Source organism: Nyctibius grandis, chromosome 4, assembly GCF_013368605.1.
Source record: "Nyctibius grandis isolate bNycGra1 chromosome 4, bNycGra1.pri, whole genome shotgun sequence".
In the NCBI taxonomy this organism is placed as follows: Eukaryota; Metazoa; Chordata; class Aves; order Nyctibiiformes; family Nyctibiidae; genus Nyctibius; species Nyctibius grandis.
In genome coordinates, this window is record NC_090661.1 from 8902329 (window position 1) to 8922897 (window position 20569).

Here is a 20569-nt window from a genome sequence, read left to right on the forward strand (position 1 = left end):
AAGTTTAAGGCTGGTGTTTGATGAATCTGGAAGGGGACACAGCAGGGTCAGTGCAGAGACGAGAGCTGGAAGGTACAGCATCTGAGAGATGGGGTCTGTGCATTTCAAAGTGGAATTGAGATTCCTTGTCCTATGTGCAGACCCGGTACCACTGCCGTTGTCCTCCTCCCTCTGATGCTGTGCTGGCACGCTCTGCTTTGTGTCTGGGAACGGGAGGTGCAGTGTGGAGCACGACCCTGGACAATCTTGTGGCTCTACAGAACCAGTATCCTGAGTCGGGGAGGCAGTGGGACTAATCCTGTGCCATCATGTGGGCTATGCAGAACGGGGCTGCTGTGCTCAAGGGCTTCCTGGGCTGGCAGACTGCCTCCTCTTGCGCAAAACTGTTCTTCACTACTGATTTCTCAGGTGCGAGTGTTCTTTCTGAGAGGCTGTACAGGCATAGCCTTTCAAAAATGTGATGACTTGAAGGAAGGTGGAGTCATTCAGGTTGAAATTTTGTTCTTAGCCTTACTGGGAGTTCAAATGTTAAAATTATCCATAATCTTTTATTCTAACTTTCACTTCTCTTTTATCAAGGAATTAATTGTGTTGGCAGAAAAAAAATCTTAAAAATATATGAAAAATATATACAGGAAAATATATTCATTTTCTTCCTTTCACATTCACTTGAAAATAAATTTTCTCTGAGAAGTCTGTCCTTATAAGTTCTCTACCTACAATTATCAGCCCAGGTTTCAGAAATGATCTTGATCAGGGACATATTTTATAGGTCTGTGGAATATTGTACTTGGTGAATTTAGCAGGTTACCTCAGAGTGCAGGTTTTCTGTGGTCCAACTCATGAACCTGGCACGTCTGGAAAGTATGAGGCTAATATTTAGTTTCCAAGTCTGAATTGAAGGGGGCAGGAAACTGATGCCTCTGCCTCCCACAACTGTCACTGATGCGCAAACTTTTGCAACGGGATGGTATATAACTTAAAGAAAGCACTTGCCTTTTGTGAATGGATTAGATGACTGTATATCTTAATATACCCGGAAACCTGCAATTGTTTATGTGAAGATACACATGCCCCTAAGGTATTTTGGGCCCCATCACACCGCCCGATCGCTTTCACTTTCATCGTGGTGAAATGGTTGGAGCAGTGACAGTTGTGTCATTTGTCTGTCTGTTCTCAGAAGCCCAATGGCACCTACGATGAGTAGGTCGGATACCTTGTATAACAGGTAGTGTCAGCTCACAATTAAGAGCTTTTAAGTTATTTTACATCGTCCTTGATAAATATTTGAATTCATTATTTAACTTGTGTTACTGAACACTATGGTACTTTTGTATGTAGAAATGCTGGGGGTTTTTAAATGAAAGCTGAGTTTTTAGTAGCACAAAGGTGGTTCTGCCAGTTGAAAAATTATAAGTAGTTGCCTGCTGCAGACTGTCTCAGCCCTGCACTGTGCAACCGGCAAAAGCACTTACTGCTGTAACCTGCTGTTGCCACAGTCTTTGTGTTCTGGAGTGTGCACACTGGTAAGGCGTGAGGACCTTGCTATTGGCCCTAAGAAACTAAATATGAAATTACTTTAGGCTAGCTCGTTTGGAAAATATACTTGTGTCCTGATTTTTTTAGAAGAGAAAGCTGCTGCAAATGGAAATATGAATGCAGGATTCTCACTTGCTTTTTCTTTCTCTCTTCTTCTGTAGGTATGGCCTCACAAGTCTTGGTCTATCCACCATATGTTTATCAAACCCAGTCAAGTGCCTTTTGTAGTGTGAAGAAACTAAAATTAGAACCAAGCAGTTGCGTGTACCACGAAAGAACCTACCCACAAATCTATGTGAATGGTAAAAACTTTGGAATTTCTCCCCACAGGGTTAGTACTTTCTTTCAGACTAAAAACCCATTTGACAGACCTCGAGGACAGAACTTTTTGTTGCAGTCGAATGCTGTTGCTTTAAAAAATATTGCAGGTGCTACAAAAGCGTTAGCAGCGCGGGCGCAGCAAGCTCAGTTAGAGGCACCTCGGACTGGAACGCAAGGAAGCCGATCAGATATCCTGGAAGGACCCCAGCGATGTGGATTGAAGCGTAAGAGCGAAGAGCTGGATAATCAAAACAACACGATGCAGATTGTTGATGAACTGTCCATCCTGCCTGCAATGTTGCAAACCAACGTAGCAAACCCAGTGACGGTTGTGACAACGGCTGCAACTGCAAAACAAAGTGGTACAAGCGGAGATGGAGATTACCAGTTAGTACAGCATGAGGTATTGTGTTCTGTGAAAAACACTTACGAGGTTCTTGATTTCCTTGGGCGAGGGACCTTTGGACAAGTAGTGAAGTGCTGGAAAAGGGGGACAAATGAGATTGTGGCAATCAAAATCTTGAAGAATCATCCTTCATATGCACGCCAAGGACAAATAGAAGTGAGCATATTAGCGAGACTAAGTACTGAAAATGCTGATGAATTTAACTTTGTGAGAGCCTATGAATGCTTTCAGCATCGTAACCATACTTGTCTGGTTTTTGAGATGTTGGAACAGAATTTGTATGACTTCCTGAAACAAAACAAATTCAGCCCCCTGCAACTGAAAGTAATACGGCCTATTCTGCAACAGGTGGCCACTGCACTGAAAAAACTAAAAAGTCTGGGTTTAATCCATGCTGACCTCAAACCAGAGAATATTATGTTGGTGGATCCTGTTCGGCAGCCTTACCGGGTTAAAGTAATAGACTTTGGGTCTGCCAGCCATGTATCAAAGACTATTTGTTCAACCTATTTACAATCTCGGTATTACAGGTAGGTGTCTTTTACTTTGTTTTTAACTTCTAATGGAACAAGGTTTTAGCATTTATTAAAGTTAATGGCTTAAATAATTACTCTTCCAGATAACTGATAAGAATAATTTGGGAAACGTAAGGACCATCTAAGAATGTAGGCCGTACTAAGATTAAGTGGTTGGTTACCATTTTAAGTGTGAATACTTGCTTTGAATGTTTTTATAGTGTTATTTTCTCCTAGAAGTATGTTTTATGTTGTACTCTGAAGTCATCACTTACTGTTATTTTGAGACCTCTGATGAGACTTTTTTAAAAGGAAAAATAGAAAAAAAAAAAAAATAGCTTTCATGTTCTTGATGAGGATGCCTTTCCTGTCTTCCTAACATGGTACTTTTTTTCTGTAAGCAGCTGGACAGTGTACTAGAAGTGCCATACTTTTATATCCTGTTGCCAAAGATTATGTAAATGCCTCTGGTTTTCTCCAGCACTTGTAAATATTTTGCCTAGTTCATATAAACTCCATTCTGATTGAGTGCCTTCAGCAATGGTGGCCTTCAGTGAACTTCTGGGGTTAGTGAATGAGAAGATACTTAGAAGTTTAAGGTGATACCAGGCAGGCATTTAAAGTGATTTTAGTACATGGTTGCATTCTACATTGCCTCAAAATGGATGTGTATTTCTGATCATTTTTGTTTGTTTTTTAATCCTTTCTTCGTATAGTTATCCAATCTGCATGACATTTAAAAGGTATTAATATTTAGCATCTGAGGTCCTTTTGTTTTCTTTATAAGCTGAACTTGCCTTGATTGAAGACCTTTTTTTGGTTCTGCTTTGCATCATTGGCAATAGTATGTCCTGTGTATTGCCTGTCTGCCAATTCAGTAAAAAGCTAGTAAACTAGGACAATAAGTAATTTGAAGAAAATTTTAAATATTTTACAGCTTTTCGTACTGGAAGTGAAAACTTGTGCAATGCAATTCTAGGCTTGATGAATTAGTGATTAGAGTTCATGCCAGAAGAATCTAACTATTTTTTGACTGTAGCTTGTAAACAAGAACACTTATGCACAGTACTCACATAAAATATTCTAATTCATCACCTGCATTTCTCTATTACTTAATTACAAACTGCAGCTAAGGGTTTAAAAGAGTTCGTCAACAGAAAGCTAAATTGGGAAACGATATGGATTGATGCATATCCACATTATACAAAAATGTGCACGAGAGGAAATAAGAAATTAAGTAACTTGAGAGTTCATTTTGGTGTAATAGCTGTACACTACTCAAGACAGTATTTTCAGGCCCCTCAGGACAAAAATGGGCAAGCCTTGAAAGGTGGCCTGAATTCTGTGAGGTTCTAGACAAGTGCAAATATCTCGTAACATCAGCTGTTCTGTACAAATCCGTAATTCAGCAGACGCTCAAGATGCGTGGTCTGAGAACACTTCTTTACGTATTTTGGCCTTTTATTTATTGAAGCAATTACAGATTATTGTGAGCTATTGCCATTTCTCCCTCCTCCCTCCCCAAGAACTGACAAAGGGAGAGGCTCTAGGCAGCCAGGCTGGGTGGTCCTATTGTAGTACTTTGTTCTCGACTAACTAGTTTCAAATTGTTTTTTCTGTTTCAGATGGCTCATTAGACATAGCATTGTTGTGCTTATGCAGTTGCCTACACACAAATTTTAGCTGTAGTTTTGTTTTACTTGGGTTGATATTCCTTTGCACCTATACTTCATATAGAATTTTGACATGCTTACTAGGTTGAGCAGGTCTGCACGCTGGCAAGATCAGTGTGCAACTCCTTGGCACCTTGTGTGCATTTTGGATACTTCTATTGCATTACATGCACTGCACTGTGAGTAAGTGGTGTTCGTTGTGGATGTATATTCAAATATATTCTTTTTTTTTTATTCCCCCCAAGAATAAGATTTGTGGGTGTGTATATGCCTGTCTTGGCTCAATGATGTTGAATGGTACTCATATAGATTCATGTAATGTGCACCCAAAATTCCCTAGTTAGTAAGTTGCACTTAAGTGCTTTGTAAATATTCAGGTTATTCAGTAGAAGATCATAATTCTTTTATCTTGTATAGTTTTATAATCCTTCTTACAAAGTAGCGTTTAAGTCAGTATTTTTTTGAAAGTAAAAAGGACATACAAAAAGAGAAAAGGTTAGGGTCTATCTACTTGAATAGTTTTGGTGTTACATTTAAGTTAAATATTGGTTGAGATAACTTTGAAACTGAAGTAATTTTGAAAAAAAAGATACTATACTTCAAAATTATTTTCAGCAAAAAGTTTACTTCTGAAAAGGTTTTTAGCGTGCTGGATTTCATCGTGGATGTATAGCTCTCTAGCAGTTGTGTGATTCGAATTAACTTTGTGTAGCTTGGCATACAGTTTCTCAAACTTTCTTTTTATTGCTTTGGAAGCACCTGACTAGTGTAAATAATATCAGTAAATAGGGATTTGATCCAAAAGGTCACAAAATAGATGATGCCTGGGAAATTTGAAGAGAAAAGCCTTAAAGAGGAATGAGAAGGGCCTTCAGAGAATATGTTGTATTGAGATGGAATTTATTTTGCAAGAGATTGTGCTTCTTGTCAATCGAATAAGGAGCTACTTCATAAAATATAACTGTAATGTTATATTTTTTGTATTAGATGTTTTTTGTATTAGAAAAGGATGGGAGTGATAGTGCAGGTTTGACTTGTTCGACCCTGACATGTTGAAACAAACCCTTTAAAAAAATCAAGCAGCAGTTGGGATGTTGAAATCTCTCTCTTCCTCCCCGCCCCGTTAAACTCAGTGGTGCTATGTGTTTAGGTTATTTAGCAAGAAAACACTTGTTTAAATAGATTTTTATTTAAAGTTTCAAGCTAAATTAATCCAATTAGAGTTAAAATCAGAAATGTTTTTTAAAAATATGCTTCTTCCCTACAGCACCTCTTTTATTAGCGTGATCCCATCCATATTCTTGTGTACAATCTTTGAAAATTGTTTCTGTGCTAAGATGTATGTGTATTGTCATGAGCTTTACCTGTGACTCTTACCGGTGGGGACCCCTTACATGGCCAGAGATGACAGTGCGTGAGACTTTGCTTCACCAAGTGACAGGCACAACACACTGCTTTGACATTTATATGGATATTTCCTAGATAAATGTGATGTGAACTTGGCCTTTTTGATGTGCAAAAGCACTCAGCCAGGCCCAGGAATTTAAAGAAAGAGTTATTAAGAGAAAACATTTTGTTTTAAAACGACTATTACAGGATTTGAGGTCTTAGAAAAGGATGGAATGAAATGCCCTTAAATGATGGTGCAGGTTGAGAGGAAGCAGGGCTGCATCCCCACAGCATCAGGGTGCTGCTTTTCAACGCTTTGGTGCCATCCTGCTCTGGGGGTGATACTGACCCTGTCCCTCATTGTGCTCACTCCGCATCAGCCCAAGTGCTTGTGCCAGCATGAGAAGGGAGGGAGGGAGGGAGGGAGGTGGCCCTGGGAGAAGGGAGGAACAGTTATTTCTGGAAGCACTGTTAATTTACACCATGGTCATTTTCAAGAATAGGATCTGCACGTCTCTATGGAAAGCGTATGCCCAGCAGTGCCTGTGATCTATCTTTAAGGTCCCTTCCAACTGAAACCATTCTATGATGAATGCTTAAGAAAAACCCACAAAGAAGTTTTGCAGAAGTGAATAATGAGAAAGGGTTTGAGGTTTTTTTGTGTGTTGTTTTTTTTCTTCAGATCTCATTACTGCTTTTTCTTGTTCATGGGATTGTCATGAGCTAATTATCATGAGAATGGAGAACGCCACAAAGTCTAATGTTACGGTGTTTGTTTTGAATGGTAGTATCAGTATTTTACATCTATAAGAGGAAGTGAGTAATGAATTGAAAAAATAAGTAATAAGAGGATTAGGACTTAAAGCAGGGAACGTAATACAGCCAGGTGAATGGATAAGAGGTTGACTTAGTCTACAGCAGAAGAAGAGATGACATAATGACTACTGGAGACATTACAGTAGTGGAGAGATCATAAAAAAGTGAGACTAAGTGAATTTAAAAGGATGTAGACAAGCAGAAAAATGGAGACAAACTGGATGGAGAGATAATGGTTTGGTTTCCTTGTTTCTGTTTCAGCTTTGTCAAGCAAAGAGAAGTAAGAAAGTGGTTAAAAAGTATAAAAATGCTTTCTGACGTTTCATTACCTTTTGGAAACTCCTGGCTGTTATCTATTGCTAGAAGTTAGGGTATGGATATGAATAAATACTAACCACAGTACACTGTCTTAAGTCACAGATTATTGTTTTGTATTTGTTTTGAAGATGAAATGTTATTCTGAATACTCTTTCCCTAGAAGACAGTGTCTGTGCTTACATGCTGTTTTTATGCTGGTCTGGATTTTAATAGCTGTGGGTAGAGAGATCTGGTATTTAAAGCCTTTTCTTTGCTGCTGGCCTCACACGTTAAGACTGTTGACCTTTTTGAGTGATCTAAGTAGGTAAATAACTAGGCAGTGTATACATTTTGAAAAGAAAAAAGCCCTTACAGCGTAGGTGATCAAGCTTTTGTCATATATGGAAATGTCATGGTAAGTATGTTGTTGTCCTTTTGGTCAGCTGTGCCCCAAATCACAGAAAGGGGAGTGTGGCATCCAAAATGAAAAGCTGGTTTTCCCCTTATCGCACAGTGCAGGCTGTGGAGGAGGGGAATCAACACATTTATTTCTAAGTCTGGTGTCTTGCAGTTATCTAGTGAAGCAGAAAGTTTTTCCAGGGCATGGTGTTTGCCTCTGGAAGTCATTTTCCTTTACTTTGTTCTCTCCTGAGGTTAGATGTATTTAGGGGAGTGGGTGTGAGAAGAGGGGCTTCAACATGGCAGGTTCCAAGGAGCAGTAAGCTGCAAAAAGAGTTGAGTGATCTGAAGTGGTCAAAGTAGTTCTGCCGATGTGCTGCAGGGAGCCAAGTGACTTTCCTTTCTGTTGCTGTGAGAATCAATGGCCTTCTCAGTGTTTTGTGTTCAGAGATAACTTTAGGTCTGGTTTTGCAGCAGACCTCTTCTTTCTTGTGGTGCTCCCTCCAGGATTTTTTTCCAGAGAAACTTCTGTTGAAACCTGTGCATAATTTCCCCTTTTTTGAAGTAGCTGTGCACAACACCAGCGGTTAAGGGGTTCTGTTTTACTCATTAGCTAATACCCAAATGACAGTTAGCGATGCCTTCTGCACATCGCTGTCGTCCATACCATTCAGCTGTTGTTCAGAGCAGGTAAAATTGTATTTAAAAGATGCACGGTTCCATCTAATGGTAACATCTGTGTGGCAGGGTTTGGTAATGATGAAGCCTCTTCCTTCTCTGATACTTTTCTTCTCCCACTTGTTGCTTGACTGTAACACCAACTGAACTGATAAAACACATTGCTGTGTTGGCATTGCATGTCAAGCATAGATTGCTAAGGGAGACCTTGTGTGTGCAGAGCTTCGTGACTTCTAGGGTTTGCTGTTGGTTGGGAGGAGTTATTGGTTAATTGTTTTTCAAGGGGAATCACCTTCATGTTGATTTAGTTTGGGGTTGTCTTCCTAAAAGACAGGATTTTGAAAATGAGACTTCAGTAAACCTTTCAAAACTTACCGTTCATAAAATCCTTCTAATATCATGGACTTAACAGTAGCCATTGCAGGTGTAGGAGTGTGTTATTTCATTGCGTGCTTCTTATGTGCAACCTCCGAAGGGAGTTGAGCAGTCGCTGCTCCAGTTGCTTGTGTAGCTGCCCCAACGGTTACATTTCCTATCTTTTGCCTCTTGTCTCTGAACATTTACTTCATCATACTGCGTCAGATTACACTGCTGCTAGAGTACAGCTGGAAATTTTACTGGAAATATGTTTTGAGAACAAGCACTCGGTTTCCTGATGGAAGGATGCTCCTCTTGGCATGCAGTGGTCTGTACGCAAACTTCTGTTTAGCATAGTCAAATTCATTGGGAAATTAAATGAATGGGAAGCAATATAATGGATCTCTGTAAAATGGGGCACCAGCTGAACCTGCGATAGGCTGATGGACTACTTGAGTGGACAGCTGGCAGAATGGAAGGTGTCCGGTTATTAAGGGACGCTCGTAGCTTGGAAATGTTTTTCTGCTCTGCTGGTGACAGCAGTAAAATACGATCCTAGTTATTCAGCGATGTGCACATAAGGAAGAGCAAATGATGTGAGTAGATGCACTCAGTGGAGTCAACTCATTCCTGAATCGGACAGCGATATCCTCCCTCCAGCCTTCCAACTAAGGATAGTTGCTAATCAACAGAGTTGTTCCAGACAAAATGCCAAATGTCACTAGTGCTGCAGAGGAGCTCAGAGAGATGGAAAAATTGCTGTTGGATGTATTCCTGTTGGATGAGAGCAAGCTTTTCGCCCTCTCCTCCTCTTACCCTCCTCTCCCATGAAGGATCAGAGAGGATGAAGGAAGAGTGATCATCATTGTGTCCTGTGGTCCTGACATTGCTTTCACTTGTCCAGTCAGTTCTGCTGCAGCTTGGAAGAGTGATTTGATCTTGTGTGATCCCTTCTTCTTTAAAGGATTTTGGAAAAAGAATAAAGTAATTGAGTTGTGGGGCTTAATTACTGCCCATGAGCTGGGCTGTAGTGAGGACTACGTGCATGCTCTGAGGCTGTTGCACTAGGACAGCTTTTTATTTATGACCTTCTCAGCTTCATGCCCACCAACAGCTTATGCTGTTTTTTTTCCTCTCAAATTTATGAAATTTATTTGATCTGTTGTTCTCCCTCTTTCTTAGACACATTCCTTCAAAATAAGAAAAAAAAATTCTTGTGGCCGTAAATTCCTGGAGAGCTTGTTTTCTCACTGGCCTTTGTAAGTTCATTAGATGTAGTCCTTGTCACTGCAGGGACTCCAGAGAATGCAGGCTGACAGTACCTCTCTACAGTGTTTTTGTTGAATTCAGTGTTTTCTTTTTGTAGGTTAGGATTGTCAGTAGGACTCAGTAACACATCCATTGCATCTGAGTAACCTGTCCATTATCTTCTCCAAACATCAGATCAACATGCAACTTACATATATTTAAAATATCAGTTAAAAACTTGTATACAAATGAACACCTATCTTGATACAGATTTTGTTTATAGAGATGACCTAGGGGAGAAGTCATGCAAAATTGACATCTCGGGAAGCAACTGCTTTTTCAAGTCCGCCCATTGCTGTCACATACTTGAAGTTTCTAAATAAGCTTTATCTCGAGTGGGATGTCTTGGTTTTTCTCCTTTCACAATGCCTAAAATTCTTGCTCAATTTTTTTTTTAAATTTTGGAGTTTAGATATTTAAACGAGAAGCAAAGGTGTGTTAATAAATTGAGTTTTCTGTCAGGGAAGCTCGGTACGAGAACAAGCTAAAAATGCCTCTGTAAACAACTTGCACTTCAACATGCTAGCAGATGTTATTCTATCACTTTGAACTGTGCATCACTGAAGTGTATTAGGATATCTTAAAATAGTCAGGGGTGGTGACAGAGACTCTAGACTACTATAGATGGTGAGGCTGTTTCGCTGTTGCAATGAAATAAGCCAGAAGTACATGCTGCTAAGGTCGTTTGCTTGCTCAAGGTCAGCATGTTCAAAGTCAGCTGCTATACTTGTAAGCATGGTTACTGTCAGAAGTATATATAAGAAAAGAGTCCTGATAGTGTAAGGAATTGCTGTTACAAGTGAATTGGGACACGGAACAATTCCCCCCCACACCCTTTAAAGTTGCAAGGCTGTGATTCCTGGTTTATTTTCTTATCTGAGCAAACAGAACTTAATGTCAAGATAAGCTTTTGTGGCTTGTGTCTGCGAACAAATTGCTTTATTGATTTGGCAAGATTTGGTTTATACTTTTTGCGTAGTGTTCATTAATTGTTTAATTGGCTTCCCACTTTAAACTTGTATTTCACAATTCCTAGGACCTAACCAAAACCATTTTAAGTATCCTTCAGGAGTGGCAATATTAGCTCATCATAACTTTGTGCTTGTATAGCTATATGATAACAAATGTAGTTTTAGTTCTCTTATTCAATTCTCTTATTTGCTAGCCAACATAATATGGTCTCTAATACTTTATTCTCTGTTCATAGAAGCAGAAAATAAGAGTAGATTTTTTGGTAATGATATGTTTTTTTGGTTTTGTTATGTTTTGTGTGGGATTTTTTTTTTCATGCGGTGGAAAAGAATGGCAGGGTTACTGTAAATTTGCAACTTTCTCTTTTTTTTTTTTTTTTTTAATCCTCTCTGAAGATCCAGAGGAGTATTGTGGGGATGGGAGTGGATGAAATGGCAGCCAGCCTTTGAGTTGGTCATTTTTCTGAGCTAGAGTTTTTCTGAATAACATAAGCTAAGATAACACATGAACCATTTGAAGGTACCATGTACCTGCTGGAGATTCTAGTAGTGTCAGCCCAGATTTCAAATTAATAGTGATGGCAGGAGCAACAACTTATATCAGAGTTCAGATGATGGTTCTCTTGGTCTTAAGATTGCTGTCTCAATTTGAACAGAAGAGAAATTCTTTCATAATCTTGAAGGCAAAAGAGCTCTTGGTTCTTGCTGTATTTAATTCTTTTCAGGTTGAATGATAGACCTAAGTGTGTCATGGCTACAGTTTTGGGAAGCAGCTTTTATTTTTCACACATTAAAATAGATCTACTGAAATGTGATCCTTTTTTTCATTGCACTGGTATTTATGTCGCAAAGACTTGTTCATACATCAGTGTGTACGTGAGTGTGGATATATTGGATCTCTTAATTGCAGAAAATATCAGTGGTAGCTACTATGCTGTATTTATAAACACTGTGTCTAACTGCTCCCACTGTGCCTGATTGGAAAATACGGCTGTGTATTTTTGTTGTAAGAGCAGGTAGTACTAGATCTAAATCAACGTGACTGAAAACAAAGCCTATACATCAGCCCCTGTCTCTTCCATCTGGCATTGAAGGAGAGCTGTTTTGTGGATGAAGGCTACCTTCTGCACCAGCTCACAGCATCCGGCACGAGTGAAGAGGATGAAGCAGACACGTGGGGGAAGAAGTCTTCTGCGCGGTTGAGTACACAAAGCTTGTCTGAGCCGCTACTCTACTGACACAGCCTGTGGAAGGGAGAGGATGTACCACAGCTGGGGCTCATCCCATTAGCTGCAGAAGGCAAACTGTCCCAGTTGATCTAAAAATCAAGCAGTTTGAACCGAGTGTAAATAGATAATGTGGGCATGTTTAGAACATTCAGCACTTGTGTTGGTTCAGGCCAAACCCAGCAATAAAATAATATCATGGTTAAAAAGCAAATCAGTGACAAGAAAAAACCCTTTTGTGAATTCTGGCATGAATTGCAAAGTGTTAGAGGTGTCTGACATAAGTATTTGTAATAAAGTAAAATTAAAATTCCATATGAAAGTAAGTTGCCCAAAATGTCCATATTGTCAGATTTCCTACCATATGTTTGAAGGTCCTTGATCCTACGGTACTAGCTGCTATTTTTGGAGGGATTTTTGTTTGGATTGTTAATAAAATATCTTCTAATAAGTGAAATTGGATTAGGGGGCTGGAGGAAGCAAGTCAAATGCTTTTCACAGAGAAGATTTTCAAGCAGTTGCACTTTGAAACTATGATGTTACCTTAAGAGCATGTGAAGTGTCATTTTGCTTAAAAATCTTGATTTGTTGGTAATTGGACAGCAACAGCTGATTAAAGGGCAGGCATAATGTAATTTAAACCAGTAGTACTTGTGTGTGAGTAGGTGAGCCTTTATGCAGACAAGGTTGTGCTGGTGAGGTGAAAAGTAAAATTGTTTTTATCCCTATGAAGCTTTTAATAAAACTGAATCTCCCTACACGTGTAGGTGCAAAGTATGTGGGAGAGGGGGCAATGCTATGGCCTCTGTCCCACGTGCTTGTTGTTGGAAGTGGGCAGAAGCACAAGGTAGTAGTACTAAGCCTCCACAGAAGATGGACAGTGGGAAGTGTTTGTCTTCTGTCCGTGAAGTGTTGTCCAGCTGTTGCATGGCATGGTACGACTGGAAGCGGACTTCAGGTCCTGTGCCTTAACACCAAAATCTGACCATTAGCCTGCTAAGTAATGGAAAAACAACTGCATCACCATGCTTCTTGGTGAAGGCCCACTTAAATGATAATAAATTCAGAGTACATCGGGATTCACTTAATTTACTTGTGCTTCTAAAAGTCTAATCTTTGTTTACTAGCCGTAAAGTCAGAATTATGACCAGGATGTTTGTCTCAGTGCACAATATGTACTTCAAGGATAAATTATTAAAAATAGCTTATTTGGAAATGCATGGTATCTGGAATTTTCAATCAATAATAAATTATTGCATATTCTGTAAAATGCACTGTATTATCTGGATTGCAGTAGTTTAAGCAGTTCTAAGGACTATAGTAAATGTTGCCGTTTCCCCCTTCGTAAATGCCAAGGATGTTTCTGTTGTGCCAGACAGTGCAGCAATCTCACAAAATATCATCTTGTTACGTGGCTCCCTGAACTCGGAATTGCACTGTCATTGAATTTTTATCAATATTTTGAATGCCTTATTGGATATCTTTGAGAACTATAGGTTCTCACCCTTATAGTCAATCATTCAATAGTAGCTGTTCAAAATATTTAAAAACACCAGACACTTCATGATGAAATCTTTCATGAGAGTATGCTTTATTGTTTCAAGTGTAGTACATATTGGTAATATTTGAAAAAGAGCTGTTCTTTTAGCAACAGTGTCAGTATTCAGAGTGTGTGTGTATATAAAAACATATAGAACACAACCTTTTGTTTTGATGTTGAGGGTTCAAAATTAATGTGAATTTTAAATGCCTTTTAATTGTCCAAATTTGATTCTAGGAATTGAATTGGAATAGTTTTTTCATTATTTTTATTACTTTCTCTCAATAAAACTTACTTCTCCAATAACTTCTGGGTATGTGCATTTCATAAGTACTTTGAAAAACTGCACGCATTACATCACTTGTGTACAAGGCTTTTATATAAATGTAACACTATATGAAGCTTTTAAACTGCATATTACTGTAGTTTTTATCAACTGAAAAACTTCGTAATTTTTAAAATTGGTTTGAGTTGTTTAGGGAATGCTGTAGGCCACAAATTGGTAGTAGTACTTAATGATACTTGCCAAAAAGGTCTGATGTCAAAAGTGTTGTTCGCACTAATAGCCCTGGGTGTTGTGCTGAGTGCCTTTTTTTTTTGAACCACAGTAATGTTTAAATTTTTGATCTGTTAATTTTCTCCCTGTTGATAATTAATCTTTCACTTCTTGCCCTCCAGTGCTGTTTTAGCTCAAGATCTAGTGTGTATTTCTTTATATAGTCTGTGCGTATTTTGTTAAGAGTGTTTTTAACACCTTGAAGTTTTCATCAGCATTTCTGCACGCCCATCCCTCCCTCATCATAAGAATGGTTTCTGAGGTGTATTTAAAACATCTTCTACGTGGCCAAGTTTTTGAGCTCAGTAAAGTGGCTGTAGTTCATGGGGTTTAGACTCTGTCTTATGGTAAATCCAGAGGCTATACTATAGGTTTTTGGCTTTTCTGGAGAACTACCTGATGAATGCATTCTGTGTTAGCCACTACCAGAGGGTGACAGCAGGGCTGGAGAGACCTTTGGCTGCTCCTCTGTTTCTGGCAGTGGCACAAGGGATTGCAGGATGGTGTCTGGGCACTGATGTACTTGCTGTTCCCATTGTGAGACAGTCATACTGGGCAGTGCTGTGTGGAGATGCAGCCAGTTTTGGACACTACCTCTCTGGAAGAGTAGCTGGAAGTGGAGCAGAAGGCCTCAGCATTTTTGGTAACAAGAGCCCTAGAGAGTAGAACAGGAGGATATAATTTGTAGATTATACGGTACGCCTTCTGACTGTGCTTTGGTTTTCATCTAGCCTTGAATTATTTCAACAACTGCCACTAAGAAAGTATTCTTAAATCAAAAGCTTTCTTGTACATGCAAAGTAGCTGGGAAAGCTCTGTAGTTAATGTCTGTCTGATCTTGCTGAGGAATTTCTGTAGAGAGAGGCACTAGCAAAAGTCAAGTGCTGAACTGATACTTCTTGTTTCTTTACTGGTCTCTCTGCCTTACTGGTAGATGAACTGCATGAGTCTCTTCTCTTGTTGAGTTGACAGAGAGCTGTTTTTTCATGACCAACACCACTTATGTCCCTAGTGTTGTCTTGCTCTGGCTAATTTTCCTATTTAACGTAGTGTTTAGTATAGGCAGCCGTTGTTTAGCTGTTAAAAACCTACCAAAAAAGTTAGGAGACTGACAGATATTTAACAAGAGGAAAAAAACCTGCCACACTGTAGAGTATTACATAGAAGGATAATTAGGAATTAGCATGTGTCGTTAGTGCCTGAGTACTCCACCCTGCCCTCTGAATTACTGTCCCCCAGGGATGGTTGCTCAGGGAGTGGTGCCACACGCCGTTTGGGATAGCTGGTTTGTAGCCACGCGGTTGCCCTCCTGAAAGAATAACTTCAGGACTGCCTAAACCTAATTAACACTAATTTTATTTTGCTTCATCTCTGGTTGTTCTGAGGTTATGTTGGCTATGATTATTAAGCATTTATGTATGAGAAACACCTTTTTCTTTATACTTCTATCTGTAGCATCATTAATAGCCTGTGTACAAATGATATCAAATGGCACTCCCCCAGTTCTAATGTAGAGTTATCTGGTGTAAAATTAAAAGAGAAGCCCCAAAACTTAGTCTCATATTTAATGCAGATTTACTAGGTTGGATGGAAGTGGTGCTGGTGTGCTGGTTTCCTGTTTTGTAGCTATTTTTTGACGCTTCAGCATTTTCATTCTGTGTGCACGGAGGATCGAGCTTATGTGAGACCACTGGCTGACTCGTGCAGGCGTGTATGAAATAATGCTAGTGTAGTACCCATTAAATCATTTAGTTAACTAGGGTATATAGGTCATATTTCTCCAAAATAATCTTTATCAACTTTTACCATTTCATAGAAGACAGTGTTCTATGAATTAGGAATACCAAATGCAGAACAGTAACTGTAGCCCTTACTGACAGAATTAAACTTCTACTAAAAGTTAATTACTCTGTAATTAGTGCCGTTCCCCCTCTCAACCCACAGGATCTGTGATTTACTAGTTTGCGCGTGGCGCTTGTTTTGGATTTTGCTTCGGGGAGGTGTGTTCAGTCATGGCAGGGGTGGGTGCTGCGAAGGAGCAGTGTCCTGCGGCTCGGGAAGCAGGCAGTGAGGTCTGCCCATGTGCCACGGAACAGCTTGTTGGGCATCTTCAGGATGGCTCCTGAAGAGCTGAGTCCCTGTGCTTGACACAGAAGTGAATAGAGCAGGAGGAAGAGGAAGCAGAAACCCACCTGCATGTGCTGGAGCGGGTGGCTGGATTGGGGCTGGACCCCCTGGATGCTTCCAGTACCATTCCACAGCAGTGGGGCTACTGCACGCTGTTTAGGGAGCCAGGGAGTAGGTAACGAAATGTGTACCTTTTAGAAAGCCAGCGTGTTAATTTCTAGTTGCTTAAATAACATAAAAGGCTACTATATATGGTGGTGTGGTTGTGTTTTACTTATACATCCCCCCACCATGTATTACATGCATGCATGCCCTCAGTCTTTGTTGTTCGTGAATTGCATTGCTTGTGTGTCTTAAGTGTGCGTAAAATCAAACGCAATAACTCATTTCCCCTTGGTGCTGTGCTTTGATTTTAGCTTTGCTTCAGAAGTTTATATTTTCAAACATTTTTCCCTTGTCTTAGTTTTTTTCTGGGGCTGTGGCTTAAGAAAGAACTCTCTCTTTTGAGAGACAGTTAGTGTTTTGCCAAGCAATTGACTTACAGAGTTTGAGGTGAAAGCAAAAATGAAAGGCAGTACACTGGCTAGTGTGTATTAGCAAAACAAAAATTACGAGTATTCTGTAATTTAATGGCAGCTTAACAATGGACATCTGAGTGGATTCATTCTTCAGTTCTTAAGTTATAGTGAAGTAGCTTAATTTTTCTTCTGCACAAGACTTGTGTTAGTGTAGTTCCTCTTAAAGAATCTTTGAATGTTTTCTTTGACTTTTTCATTAATCTTTAGAGAAAGGTTACAGATAAATCTCTGAAGTTTCTCTGTGTGTGTTGCATCTGTAACTTTCCAGTGGTGAGCTGTGAGGACAAGCGAAAACACCCGTTTTGAAGATGGACTGTGACCAGCTTGTTGGAGGGGACATTGGGTTGCCTGCAGTTGCAGTTCTGAAATGGGTAATGCAAGAAACTCCTGACATAAGAAATAAGGTGGTTGCTGGGTGGGTCTAATCTAGTGGGGGTTTTTGTAAAAACTTCAGAACTGACTTCTGAGCTTTTTTGGCTTCTTAATGTGCATAAGTGCGCATTTGTCCCAATACCACCAAAACTTTCAAGTACTTCAAACCAAATCTGACAGTGGATGAGAATCCTTAAGATGCCAATACCAGCAGTACGAAGAGCAGCTGCAGAGCAGAGGGAAGATTGGAACTAGTGATTCCTGCAAGGTGAAAAGGAAGAAGTTGGTTGTTATCCTTGCTGTGTTGCAGTAGCCATCTGGCTAGTCAGTGCGTGCGTAGCTCTGGACTAACTAAATAATATTCTTGTTGCCCTTGCATGTTTATAGAAGGCAAAATAGAGATCTAGGGTTGTTCACTCTTGTCTGGGGAGAGAAGTAGTGCAAATCTGAAAAAACAGCAACAACAAAGTATGATTAAGTCCAGTGGTTGTTCATAAGCTTGTTCACATTGTGTGGCATGACAGCAGATTCTTTTCAGCAGAATCTGGCACAAAGACCTGTGGAGAAATGTGTGAAAAGCTTCCTGACTTCTAAAATGGAAATGATTTCCTGATGTTTACTAAGAGCTTGTGTTCTTAGTTCTCTCTCCAGCTCATTGCTCAATGCTCACTTCTCATGACTGGCACTGCCACTGCAAGGAGAACAGAAAACTACGCAGATAGGGCAGGGAACTTTATTTGAAAAGAAAAAGACAAAACACTCAAACACCCCCCCCAGCGAACAAAAATCCAAACAAAAACCCCACCCAACAACCAAAGCAAACAAACAAAAAGCCCAAAACCGCCAAAAGCAAAAGATATCCCCACCCAAAAATGTATTGGGGAATGGGAAGAGAGTACACATTTAGAATCATGTCAAGATAACAGTAGCTGTATATACCTGTACTTACAGGACTCTCAGAGCAGTGCATTGCTGTATTTAATTTTTCTCCCATTGTTTGGTTGGTGTTTTTACCCCCCTGTGTAGAAACAAATGTTTTGTAACGTCTTACTTGCTTTAACAAGTATATAGTGTTTTGTGCCAAACTTCTGTAGGTCTGAGCCTATGAGAAAGTATCTGAAAAAATAAAATTAGCCCAGTTTGTTCTAAAATACAGTCTGATGCCTGATGTCTGAAGGACTGCCACGTGGCATTCTTCACATATTTCTGCCAAGCACTGTCCTTTAACCGCAGCATCTCCAGCAGATGCCTCTTTAGGGATATCGGTACTGCTACGTATCCTTAGGAGTTCCAGTTCCTGCTGTTCTGCTCTGAAGGAAAAATACTTTATGCCTGTAAATTAACTTTTTTTGGGGGGATATGTTTACCTTATTGATATACCATAATTAGTTCTGTGGTTGGGGATTCCTTCCATCGCTTGGAAGCGTGTGGGTGTACCGGGAATAGCGGTAAGTCCTTTTCTGCCTCGTGGTAAACACGCGAGGCTCTGCATCTCCCACCGTCAGCCCTTGGGGCACGGGTACCTGATGCAGAATGCACATGGGGAGCGTGTGTTTGAACAACTCCTTGTTACGCTACAGGTAGGCAGCTCTCTGCTCGGAGAGTCGCTGGCTAATCTGTGTAATTATTTTGAGTATTTAAGTATCTTCAGTTAAGTAGTCAGCTTTGCTGCCTTAATAACCTCTTACGCAATTGGGCCCTTCCCACGCTCCTCGCCGGCTCGAGGCGACACGGCATGGTAGAATTTTTAGTGTGCCGAAGAGGTAGGAATGCAAAGGGAGTAGCTGAAAAGGGAGTATGTGCAATTAAAAATATTGTCTTTTGCAAGTCAAAATACCTTTTTTTTTTTTTTTCCTTCTTTCTAAGTCTGTTGCATGTCAGTTATTTATTCTATTTACAGCTTTTTTTTTTTTCTTGCATTGAATTGACTCTTACATGCTACTGAGGAACTGGTAGCTGAAAGGGATTAATACCCATTTCCCTGAGTATTAATCTATGATGTGGTTAAACACAGTCTCTTTTTGTTCTTTGTAAAACTTAACTTTTAATTTAAACTGGGTTTTAAAGAAAATATTTTAATTTTTGTACCTTTCATTTATAGCCAAACTAAATTTCCAATGTTTTTTTTCCTATTAGCCATAGTTGTCTTTTCTTCGTTGGGCTCATGTGTGACTTACCTAGGAAAAATGTGAAAACTTTCATGCTTTGAAACCTGATTTGTGGAATTTGCACAACTGACAGATGCACGCCTAGGGGTAATGCTTTCGATAGATTTTACAATAATAAAAATAACAATTAGACACACATTCCTGTGAAACAAATGTGTTTCAAGTAGATCTAGATCTTAGTACAATATCCTTTCCTTTGTAAAGGGGAATTGTTCCTTTGCTTAATCTTGTTATTTCTTCTATATCAAACATAACCCATTCAGTAAAAGGTGGGATGAGGCAAAGAGCTGCAGAATACAGGCGTGAGCCTCTAATAACTTTCTAATGTATATAAAACCAGCTCTGAACGATCAAAGGTCCAGTCAGTATCTGGTCTCTGATAGTGAAAGCTAAGCAAAGCCAAAGCAGCAAAGAAGGTACATTTATATTGATAGTTCCTAATAACTTCTAGCCGCTGGCAGTCTGAGCCCATTTGCTTCCTTAGGTGGACCTTTTGTGTCTAGTAGCACGTTAGAGGTTGTGTCGTTTTATGGAAATTTTTTTGTTTGTTTGTTTTTTGGGTTTGTTTTTTTTTTTGAAAGACACAGATTTCTGGCATAGCCAAATCCATCAGCAGAGCTTCACAGTCAGGTTGTGTTTTATGAAATGGATTTTGTAGTTGTTGTGTAAAGAGGTCCTGATCAGGGGCTTCTCTGTGGTGCAACAGACCATTGATTGCATGAGTGACCAGCGCTTTGAAATGCAGTCGCTGGCGGCTGGTGTTGCTGAGCCAGGCAAGAGCACAGGAAAATAGGGTAAATTGTGTTGGAAAGATGGTTTCATGAAATTTTCCATGCAGCTCTGTTGAGTACAGTAGGGTAGTGCTTTTTTGCCAGTATAGAATCAGGGAACTGTAACTTGTTTTCTGAGTCCTGTGTCTGCAGCTAGCACGTCAGCCTGTCCTGTCCCTAACGAAAATGTTTTCTTTGGATTGTGTTCCTTGTGTCCTTTAACTTTTTTGGTTATTCCCCTTTGGCCCTTCATAAGGACGTTTTGGGGCACTTCATTAGAAACGCCTGTGCTCTGTTTCCCACCCAGTGTTATTAGCATCAGGAAACAGAGTGTTGCTGGGAGAGGAGGAAGGAAGTAAACTTCAAAATTCCCCAGTTTGGAACAAGTTGGAGGTTTTTTTGTTGTTTTGTTTTGTTCCTGTTCCTAAATCTAACTTTAAAATAAGTTCTTTTTTTGTTTGAAGCATAGTAGGAACAAACTACAACTCCGCTTTAAGTTTGCTCCTTTCTGATTTTAGCTAGATGCTGCAAATGGGAATGAGTTTAAAAAAAAAAAAAAAGAA

The 20569-nt window shown here is 39.7% G+C and overlaps 1 protein-coding gene across 1 annotated transcript in view; it reads left to right on the forward strand.

Moving 5' to 3' along the window:
* HIPK3 (homeodomain interacting protein kinase 3) overlaps nt 1–20569 on the forward strand; it is a 77248-nt gene that overhangs the window by 14585 nt on the left and 42094 nt on the right. Inside the window, exon 2 of the mRNA XM_068399642.1 lies at nt 1701–2796. Coding sequence (XP_068255743.1) covers nt 1703–2796 — 1094 coding nt within the window. The 5' untranslated portion in view covers nt 1701–1702. The remainder of the gene's footprint in view (nt 1–1700; nt 2797–20569) is intronic.